The sequence below is a fragment of the Scardinius erythrophthalmus genome (genome assembly GCF_964197995.2).
Source record: "Scardinius erythrophthalmus genome assembly, chromosome: 1".
In the NCBI taxonomy this organism is placed as follows: Eukaryota; Metazoa; Chordata; class Actinopteri; order Cypriniformes; family Leuciscidae; genus Scardinius; species Scardinius erythrophthalmus.
The window spans coordinates 27,214,936-27,226,130 of record NC_138221.1 but is presented as its reverse complement, the minus strand read 5'-3'; the positions used below and the strand labels follow the sequence as shown (position 1 = coordinate 27,226,130).

Genomic DNA, 11,195 nt, shown 5'->3' with positions numbered 1-11,195 from the left:
ATGGCTTCATTTTGGACAGCAGAAAATGCACTTGTAAAGCACCTGGAAGACATTAAAGAATCCATAGATACTCAGGATCTCCCATCAGCCATAAAAACAATTAAAAATTACCTTGGAAAGCAAGATCTTGAAGAACTTACCATTGGTATTACAGGGGATTCTGGTTCTGGAAAGTCCTCATTTGTCAATGCTTTAATGGGTTTTGGAGATGAAGATGAGGGCTCTGCCAAAACTGGTGTAGTGGAGACCACAACGAAACCTGAGGTTTATCTTCACCCAAAATACAACAATGTGAAAGTCTGGGATCTTCCTGGCATTGGAACACCAAACTTCAAAGCCCATGAATACCTTAAACTGGTTGACATTCAACGCTATGATGTATTCATTATCATTGCTTCAGATCGATTTAGGGAATGCCACGCTCAGCTGGCCAAAGAGATCATAGGAATGGGAAAAAAGTTTTATTTCGTTCGTTCTAAGATTGACTCTAACATTACTGCTGAGAAGAGGAAGGCCAACTTCAACGAGAAAAATATACTTCGTTCCATCAGAGAGGACTGTGAAAAGGGTTGGTCAATGCAGTGCATGGCATTACAGTGTAAACGTCAAAAACTGCAGTCACTGTTCTGTTATCTTTTATTATAAAAAAAAAATTCACACACAAAAATGTATGATTATACTATAAATAATAAATATTGTTCATAAGTCTTCTATTAATGATGATATTATTCTTTTTTCCTATACTTTACAGGGCTGAGAAAGATCGATGTGAAGGATCCTGTTGTTTTCCTGATCTCTTCCTGGGAGTTGGAAAAGTATGATTTCAATCTGCTGCAGGAGAAGATAGAGACAGATCTTACACAACATAAGAGGGATGTGCTGCTATCAGCTTTGCCAAATATCACACTGGAGATTAATGAGAAAAAGAAGAAAGCTCAAGAGAAAAATATTGCAAGAGTAGCCTTTCTCTCTGCTTGTGTGGCTGCAGTTCCTGTTCCTGGTCTTTCCTTTGATGTGGATTTAGCCATTATAATTCAAGAGATTGAAAGGTATTTCAGAGTTTTTGGTCTTGATGATGAATCCTTGCAGAAACTCTCTAAAAGATCTGGGAAGAGCATAGAGCATTACAAGAGTTTGATGAAGTCTCCACTGCATGGTGGAATAAACCCAGCTTCATTATTCTCCTTACTGGGCGCTGCATCTCAGACTGTGGCTGAAGAATCAGTTGAGTATGCTTTGAGTCTCATACCCATTATTGGCTCAGTGATAGCCGGAGGAATGTCCTTTTGCACAGTCTCAGCAATGCTGCACAGAGCTCTGGATGGCATAGCAGATGATGCCAGAAATGTGCTTTTGGATTCAGTGCAGACTGAAATGTAAACAGAAAGACACAGACCTGATTGTCTATTTATAACCAACTGCTATTGGGGTGTTAAGCAATTATAAATTATTTATATTTACAATTACATGTGTTCATTTAGCAGCTACTTTTAATATACAAATGCAAACAAATCATTCAAAATACAAGACTTGATGGAAAGCTATTGCTGTAAAGTAAAAGTAAAACTCTTAGAAAAACTCTTAGTGTTTAATGTTCTGTTGGGATTTTAAGTGTTTCTGTTGTCTGAGTTTTGTGTGTCACTGTTGTGTTGAAGAGTAGAGCCTGTGCTTCAGTTCAGGAACACTGATGTTATTCTTCATGTTACTTTATTTAACAGACAGTGACTGTGTAGTTGCTGGATCCAATGACAATCTCTTAGTTAACTCCAATTGCAAATTCATGTGTGCTGTTATCTGTCTGAGATTTGTTAAATTGATGTTTCTTTTTAAATTTCCTTGTTTAATTTGGTTCACTTTACTTTAATATAAAAAGAAATAAGTTTGCAGTAGTATATGTTCACATTATATAAATATAAATGTATAAACCTAAATGGCACTTGGCCAATTTAAGGCAGTTAGTTTCTGCAAATGAAATAATTAACTCGAGTTTTAATTTTGTGCAACTGTGGTTTACGGGAAATATACTGGACCATTGTTTACAGTTAAAAAAACGTTGTACGTGAAGCTGCTGCCAGTTAATCACAGCAAATTTACAATGATAAGTTGTACAGTGTAGGCCTATGTTGCTGAAACTTTATTTACATTCTTCTTTGCTTATGTTTGGGATTTATTTCTTTTTCTTGTCATTTTGTTTGTGTTAATACTTTTGTAATATTGTATTGTATGGTTGAAAATAATCAAAGATATTTGCATATGTATCCCTCTGGTAACATTTTACATATATGCTGGGCACAATTAATGGTATAAGTTCATAATCATCGCCAGGGCAGGACTTAGGGTGGTGGGGGCCCCTGGGCTTGAGTCACTTTCGGGTCCTACCTTCTATACTGTACATTACTTTAAATAGAACAAAATGATACATACACAAGCTATGTATTAGAGCTACACAATTCTGGATAAACTGAGTATAAAAATACAGATCACGATTCTGAACAAACAACTAAACAAAATAACACAATTTATGTTAATTGCTGAAGTCTGTTAAAAATGTTTAATTAATCTGAATTATAAAAAAAATAAAAATAAAAAAAAAACTTGGGTTTGAATGAATGATTCAATTCCTCAATCAAATGCACTTGTTTCATAGATGAATCAGCATTTTTGAACGAATCTCCTGAATGAACGATTCAATGACAAATGTTTTTTAAAAGTCATTTGTCGCCATCTGGTGGCGTAACAATATAATCGATCCAATCGTTATTTGAAGTGCTAAGCTACTACTTTCAAAAGGTGACTGGTACCATAGATAGACAGTGTTACATGTTAAAAAACGTAATAATTTATTTATATGACCACTGATTGAAGCTTGAAAAAGTTTTTTCCAATAAATAAATAATGATTAAAAAAGTTCAAAGTAATCATAAGTTTATTGCAATGCACAAATGTCTTGGTCAGAATGAGGATAAAACACTTATTTACCTGGAAAACATGTGTTTTGATTGTGGCATTTCTTTGAGATTTAGAATCCAGTATTCCTATAGGCTAATTATTGTTTCTTTTATGAATTTAATGAAGAACTCTGTCTCGTATTCTGTCCAACCGATCCATGTAGGCTATTTTGTGTCCATTCGTTTTTCCTTTTTTAACCCGTAATTGAAAAACGAAAAATGAACGGTTGTTGTCTTTTTAAAGCGCAAAGTTGAACACCAACATTTTAATTTGAACTGGCTACACCAGCTGCTGCGCAAAAAAGTAAATATCGACGAATTTTCAGATTTTTGTTTATGACTTTTTGCCCCTTTATTAAACATTTAAAATATTCACAAATTAATATGGAAAACATGTCGATTTTACTGGTTTCAAAGGCCAAATTAGAACCTGAAATTGATGTTTTTCCCGCAGTGCTGAATGAGAAGAGCCATTAATATTATTAATAAACTATTGCTTTGGCTAAAATCACATCTCCATCTTCGCTGTTAAGCAGATGCGCTTTTAGAGAGAAATGCACATTTCATACAGATTAATCAGAAGGTATTAGCTTTCGATTCGAATTTGTTCATTTTAAAGTGGACATTTCAAGCTTTAGCCTACACAGGCTATATTTTGTTTCAGTTCTCGAGCTCCAGTTTACGGAGATCATGAAAGTGCGTCTGATTGTTTTCTTTTATTTTACAAAAGCACAACGTTTTCTTGTTATTGTGAGTTTACACAAATAAAAGTAGTTGGGAATAATGTATTATTATTTTCTGTATGACCAGAAATGATAGAGTATTTTAAGTTGTTTCCACTGTTGATAGGAAAATGCAAGTGTTCGCGCCCATGCAGTGCCATGCAGTGCGCGCTCCACACTCAGCTTTGTTCCTTTTTTGCATAAAAGCGTCTTCTAAATATAGCCTATTAAATGTTATAATTAAATAATATAAAATTATTATTATTTGCGTAGCTATACATGGACCTCGAACACACTGCGTCTTCTAAGTCAGGTGACTGTAAATGCGCAAAAACTGTTTCCATTGCAGTTTTGCGAAATATTCCTTTATCGAATTGCCTGAAAAACCACCTCATGCGAGCGTAAACATTTTTTTTTTAGATAAACGTGAGTTTTTGCGAAATTGACTTGTTTCCATTGTGTTTATTTTCAATTTCAATTTCAATTTGCGCAATTTGAAGGGTAATGGAAACGCGGCTACTGTCTAATGCAGACAGGTTTTTTTCAACGGTTCGGCAGTAAACGAGGCACTAGCCTACGTAACTGCCAATAACCATCGCAATCAGCAAACCTAAATTATATTTTTCATTGCAGGGCAGGGCCAGGTAACAATGCTAGACCAATCAACAAACTTTAAATGAAAAATTAAATAACTGACATATTATTGAAAAAATCAAACGTAAACGGGCGGGGCCCCCTATTGGGCGGGGCCCATGGGCTTGAGCCCAGTCAAGCCCAATGGTAAGTCCGGCCTTGATCATCGCATACATCTATTTTGTAACTATTTTAAGTGCAAAGTGTCATTAAACCCTTTCAATTATAAATAATGTGCTAACTAGTTTTGATTTGGTTTTGACTTTGAAGTGCTACACAGCAAAAACTCCAGTGGTAAATTAACTCTCCTGGGAGTTTATATGGCTGCAGACTCAGTGTTAAAATATGAGTGTTAAAGGTAATGATCTAATTAAGTGATTCACTGAGTGATGATTGAGCATTATTGAAGACACCTGATGTTAACAAGCAGAATCACTGAAGGAGAAAATCTATTTTTTTAAGACACCGTTATGGTGATCAGTGTTTGCTTTAGTTGGGCTCTCGACCCTTAAACTTTGTTTGGTAGTTGTATCTGAGTTATACCTCTCAGATGAACAAAGAAAAAAGTTGATCAGGTGGTGTTGGTTATGTTTTGACATAATCATAATTTGATCTGAATCACTGATCTCATTTAGAATCTAATCTCTGACTTAAATGTATATTGTTGATTACAGCATCACTGTGATTCTACAGCATGAGATCTAGAATTTTCTAAATAATCTAAAGGATTTCTCAAAATTGTTCTGTTAAATCTAAATATGTCTTTTAGGCACACACAGACATCAAGAATCAGTGTATGAATCTCAACAATGGTGACAAACAGCATATTCAATTAGGGAAAGCAAATTACTGAGACAATTCAGATCATAATTTATTCATACCACAATGCATGATGGGAGCCATGAATGAGTTTTGATTGGTGGCACCCAGAATGCACTGCAACATGCTTTATTATTGTCACCATTGTTGAGATTCACAGGCTGATTATTGATGTCAGTGTGTTATATTAAAATTAATACTATAAGGATCAAGAGCCCAACTAAAGCAAACACTGATCACCATTACAGTGTCTTAAAACATTAGATTTTTTCTTTTGGTGATTCTGCTTATTAACATCAGGTGTCTTCAATATTGGTAAATTTAGGGCTTAGAGATAGTGCTGTTCTATTCTAGCCTGGCAAGCCAGACCTACATCAAGATGTTAGGTCTGGCAACTCACCATAGACACGGCTCAATCCGAGGGGTGGGATAAACGGCTGTCTTTCAAATTCCCTCTGCACGCAATAGGGCAGCGCTTCAACCAACCAGAGCGTTTTCCCAAAAGCGGAGCTAGTTGATAGATTCAACTTTTGCCATATCTGGCCGGCAAAACTACGAACACAACTTCTTTGCTCTTTTCTCAAGGAAAAACTTAACTCCAAGTCCTCCAGAGTCAGTGTTGCCAGTATTTTACTTTTAAAAAAAACCCTGGTAAGGTCTAACAGTATAGTATCTATTTAGTTGAAGTTTCCTTTGAAACACATTTCACTCAATCAATAAAATACTGAACTAAACCACACTTCTAAACCACAATTACCCCTTTTCCACCAAGGCAGAGCTGGTGCTGGTTCGGAGCCAGAGCCTAGTTTCAAATCGGTTCTTTGTTTTTCCACCGCCAAAGCACCAGCTCCGAACCAGTAAAACTGGTTCTTAAGTAGCACCAAATCATTGCAGGGTCTAAAACGGAGCCAAGAAAGAACCGCTTGCGTCAGAGGCTGGGGGCGGGGTTACCGTGGCCAACAAGACTGAAGAGAAACTTGTGACCGCCATTTTTAAATAGCAGCTAGTCGAGCTAATAGCAGCTCGATTATAATATCCGTCTATGTAAGTTACGGCGAGCTGCACGAACGCGTTGGATTCCGATGTATTTTTGCAAACCCATGAGCATCCATAGTATTCATCATGTCTGATGAAGGGCTTGGGCCCGAAACGTCACAAGTTGGTGAGCAACTATTAAATTGCTAAGGAGCATTCTCTGGTGTGCGGACTCATTGTTCATCTTCATCCATAGTATTGCAACGTCCGTTATTGTTGATGGCTTGTTCGAGATGCATCGGAGCGGCGAGGACCGATCGGAGCTGCGGGAGTGTTTGGAGAGCATACGACTCCTTGTGCTTTTAGATCGCTATCGCAGTGCTTTGATGTCATGCGGCGATCGATCTGCGAGAAGCCGATGCATCTCGAACAAGCCTGGCGTGTTTGTGTTTGGCGCTACCGCACTAGCGGTTGCTGGGCAACATGAGACGTATACAGTGACGTAAGATCTGGCTCTGTTGTGGCTCTCTAGCCGGTGGAAAGGCAAACCGGTTCTTAGTAAGCTCGTCAGTCGAACCAACTCTGAACCAGCTTTGGCTCTGGCTCTGAACCAGCACCCGGTTCTTGTTGGTGGAAAAGGGGTAAATGTGCTGTACAATTTTTTTTTTTTTTTAATTAATTAAAAAAAATAATAGATATTGTGTGAGACTCCATATATTCATATCAGAACGTATTCATTAAAGGGATACTCCACTTTAAAATGGAAATTCTGTCATCATATACTCACCCTCATGTTGTTTCAATCCTTTATGAATTTCTTTCTTCTGCTGAACAGAAAGAAAAATATTTAGAAGAATATCAGTAACCAGACAGTTTCTGGGTCCCATTGACTTCCATAGTATATATTTTTTCCTACTACGGAAGTCAATGAGACCAGAAACTGTCTGGTTACTGATATTCTTCTAAATAGCTTTCTTTCTGTTCAGCAGAAGAAAGAAATTCATACAGGTTTGAAACAACATGAGAGTGAGTATATGATGACAGAATTTTCATTTTAAAATGGAGTATCCCTTTAAGTGAACGCAGAGACCTCAATAATACTAGGTAGACAATACACAATGATGGTAACATTTGATGGATCGTTTGTGTTTGAATGTGCCAAATGTCACAAAATGGCAAATTACTAATCCTAACAACAAAAGCAATGATAAAACAGTGTAAATACAGTGAAAAATCAAGATTTTATTAGTGTACAGTACATGTCAAACACATGGCTGTTTGCCAGAGAAAATGGTTATTCATATTATGCTGATGTTTTAAAGAGCAAGAGAGACTAGTTAGGTGTCTCCATGGTGATAGGAAGTGAGGTGACACTTAGAAAGTTTTTACAAGATTTGCAAAAAATTAGCAGAAAATATTTGTCAGATGATGTGGCTCCCTCACCTGGCCAAAGAGAGAAAACACATCTGTGTGCAAAACTCATAGTACACGTTAGAGCTGTAATCGGGCCTTAAAAGTTCGGCCTGAAAAGGCCCGAGCCCGACAGAGTTTGGCCCGAGCCCGACAAGTACATTTTGATTGACAGCTTTTTAAAAGCCCGAACCCGTTTACAGCCCGACTGTCCAAAAGGCCGTCTATCAGCAGTGATAAGAGTGTTGGAGAATAGCGCGGACACGCGCTTCACACCGCGAGCCGGCACACGCACCACTCGGCGGAAAAGGGAGAGAAAGAAAAAAAGAGACTGCGCCGCACGCTGTGTGCACCTTTGTCTTTCGTAAAAAAAGGAGTAATTTATACATTTTTTAACATCATTTATACATGACTAACGGAGGCTAGAGGCCACTTGGAAGTTGGAACAAAGAAATAAAATAAGTCCTCCAGAGACCAGCCTCCATTTCACTTCCTCAAGATCCATTTTCACGCTAATCTAAACACATCACCTGACCGCTCATTTACCACGCAACCCGAAGCGCGAGCCCGAGCCTGGCCCGAGCCCGTGTAAAATAATAGAAATTAAGACCGAAAATTCGGGCAAAGATCTTCAGCTCTAGTACACGTTAGGGCTGGGCGATATATCGCACGATATTGTTATGCGCATCTCATCAGTAAAGCCGGTTCCTTGATTAGTAGTAAATCGACTTCACCTGCTTTCAGATGGAGCTGTGTTAAATTAACACTCCTGGGGCTGGGAGTGTATATGAGTCCACACTCAAGAGTGTAAAGTGTTCAAATATGAGTGTTAAATTAACACTCAAGAGTGTTGAAGTTAATGAGATAATTAAGTGATTAGTTTAGTGATGATTGAGCATTATTGAAGACACCTGATGTTAACAAGCAGAATCACTGAAGGAGAAAATCACAAATTGTAAGTTACCATTATGGTGATGGGTGTTTGCTTTAGTTGGGCTCTTGACCCTTATATGTTTACTTTAATTTTTACTGTTGTTTGTCTGCTGTTAATGATTTACATCAGTTAAATAAACAAAGTAAAATGTGATCTGATAGTGTTGGTTACGTTTTGACATAATCATGCTGTGCTTTGAAAAATGAAACTAATTGAGATAGCTTGGTTTAACTTGTTAGTGTTGTGGCAAATTCATAGTTCTTTTTGGTTCAGGTCTCGAAGAAGTTTCTCAGAGTCGAGGTTCCAGGTCAGAAGAATTAACTTTATTGACAAGCAACAAAGTGAGAAGCCGGCCGGCCGTCCGGACATCTAAGGTTACATTGGCCAGTGTTCATGTCTTATACTTTTTCTTATCGCTAGGTGCCCAATGGATACTCTCAAATCTATCTCTTCCCCTCTGTCACGCCTGGTGACCTTGGCACAGTTAGACATGTCTTCTCTATTGGTCAAACCTAGGGCTGGGCGATTTAAATCGCGATATTGTTATGCGCATCTCGTCAGTAAAGCCGGTTCCTTGATTAGTAGTAAATCGCCATAACCTGCTTTCAGATGAAGCGGCATTTAGGGCTGAGGAGATAATTAAGTGATTAATTTAGTGATGATTGAGCATTATTGAAGACACCTGATGTTAACAAGCAGAATCACTTAAGAAGAAAATCACAAATTGTAAGTTACCATTGTGGTGATGGGTGTTTGCTTTAGTTGGGCTCTAGACCATTATGTGTTTACTTAAATTTTCACTGTTGTTTGTCTGCTGTTATTGATTTATAACAGTTAAATGAACAAAGTAAAGTGTTATCATATAGTGTTGGTTATGTTTTGACATAATCATACTGTGATCTGAAAAATGAAATTTATTGAGATAGTTTGGTTTAACTTGTTAGCAGCAGTTTAGTGATTCTTCAGCCTATGATTATCAGTACTTTACTTATAATTTAAAATATTTAATAAACATTGTTCTGATCAAAAGACATTCAGATAAATTCATTTCAAACACAGACATCAATAATCAGCCTGTGAATCTCAACAATGGTGACAGTAATAAAGCATGTTGCAGTGGCTGCCACCAATCACAACTCATTAATGGCTCCCATCATGCATTGCGGTATGAATAAATTATGATCTGAATTGTCTATGTAATTTACTTTTCCTAATTGAATATTCTGCTCGTCACCATTGTTGAGATGCATAGACTGAATCTTGACATTTGTGTGTGCCTAAAAGAATGATTTTTTTTAAAACAACTTTTAAGAAATCCTTTATATTAAATCAAAAGTGCTGGGCATTTATGCAGATTCTCTAACCAAAAACATAAACCGAAGTCAGAAAGAAGGATTTTAATGAGTTCAGTGATCAAGTTCAAATGATGATTGTCACAACATAACTAACACCATCAGATCACTTTTTTCTTTGTTCAACTGGTGATTATAATTCAGAAACAACAGCCTAACAAAATCTAAAGTTAATAATATATGGTTCAAGAGTCCAACTAAAGCAAACACTATTCTCCATAACGGTAACTTACAATTTGTGATTTTCTCCTTCAGTGATTCTACTTGTTAACATCAGGTGTCTTCAATAATGTTCAATCATCACTAAATTAATCACTTAATTATCTCATTACCTTAAACACTCTTGAGTGTGGACTCATACACTCCCAGGAGTGTTAATTTAACACAGGAGTTTTTGCTGTGTACAAAGAGCCGTAGTTAACTGACAAGCTGAGCCATATCGCATTAAATATCGCTGGCGATACGTCCGTGATATTAATGCGATATGGCTCAGCTTGTCAGTTAACTACGGCTCTTTGTAGTAAATGCCGCTTCATCTGAAAGCAGGTGATGGCGATTTACTACTAATCAAGGAACCGGCTTTACTGACGAGATGCGCATAACAATATCACGATATATATCGCCCAGCCCTAATATGAATCTATGAACAGTATAGGCTATGACCAGGTTTAACGGGCAGGACGCGCGGGCGGGACGGTTGAAACACTGTTTCAACCGTCCCGACAGCGCATCCTGTCATTTAAACCTCTTTTGCTCTTAAAGTAAAAAACTCTGATATTGCCCACTTAAGGGTGTGTTGCAGTACTAATACACCTGCCGTATTATCATTACAATGGCACATGAAACAATAAATCAATCAACAAAAAAAGTACCGCACGAAAGAATTCACTCACCGCATTCAAAAACAGCTTTGTGGCTTTAACTCCAAAACGACACGACGTAAAGAAAAAAAATTGTCCCGGGTATGTTAGGCATTGCGTGCTGTACGTTAGGGCTGGGCGATTTAAATCGCAATATTGTTATGCGCATCTCGTCAGTAAAGCCGGTTCCTTGATTAGTAGTAAATCACCATCACCTGCTTTCAGATGGAGCGGCATTTAGGGCTGAGGAGATAATTAAGAGATTAATTTAGTGATGATTGAGCATTATTGAAGACACCTGATGTTAACAAGCAGAATCACTGAAGGAGCAAATCACAAATTGTAAGTTACCATTAAGGTGATGGGTGTTTGCTTTAGTTGGGCTCTAGACCATTATATGTTTACTTTAATATTTACTGTTGTTTGTCTGCTGTTATTGATTTATAACAGCTAACTGAACAAAGTAAAATGTTATCTAACAGCGTTGGTTATGTTTAGACATAATCATGCTGTGATTTGAAAAATTAAACATCTTGAGATAG

The 11,195-nt window shown here is 37.3% G+C and overlaps 1 protein-coding gene across 1 annotated transcript; it reads left to right on the top strand.

The window, feature by feature from the left end:
* LOC308695567 (interferon-inducible GTPase 5-like) lies at window positions 1-1,380 on the top strand (the record flags this gene model as incomplete). Its single annotated transcript, XM_081373749.1, has 2 exons — window positions 1-568; window positions 752-1,380. The coding sequence occupies 2 exons, from the start codon at window positions 1-3 to the stop codon at window positions 1,378-1,380; spliced, it is 1,197 nt and encodes a 398-aa protein (XP_081229875.1).
* Window positions 1,381-11,195: the final 9,815 nt, after the last annotated feature.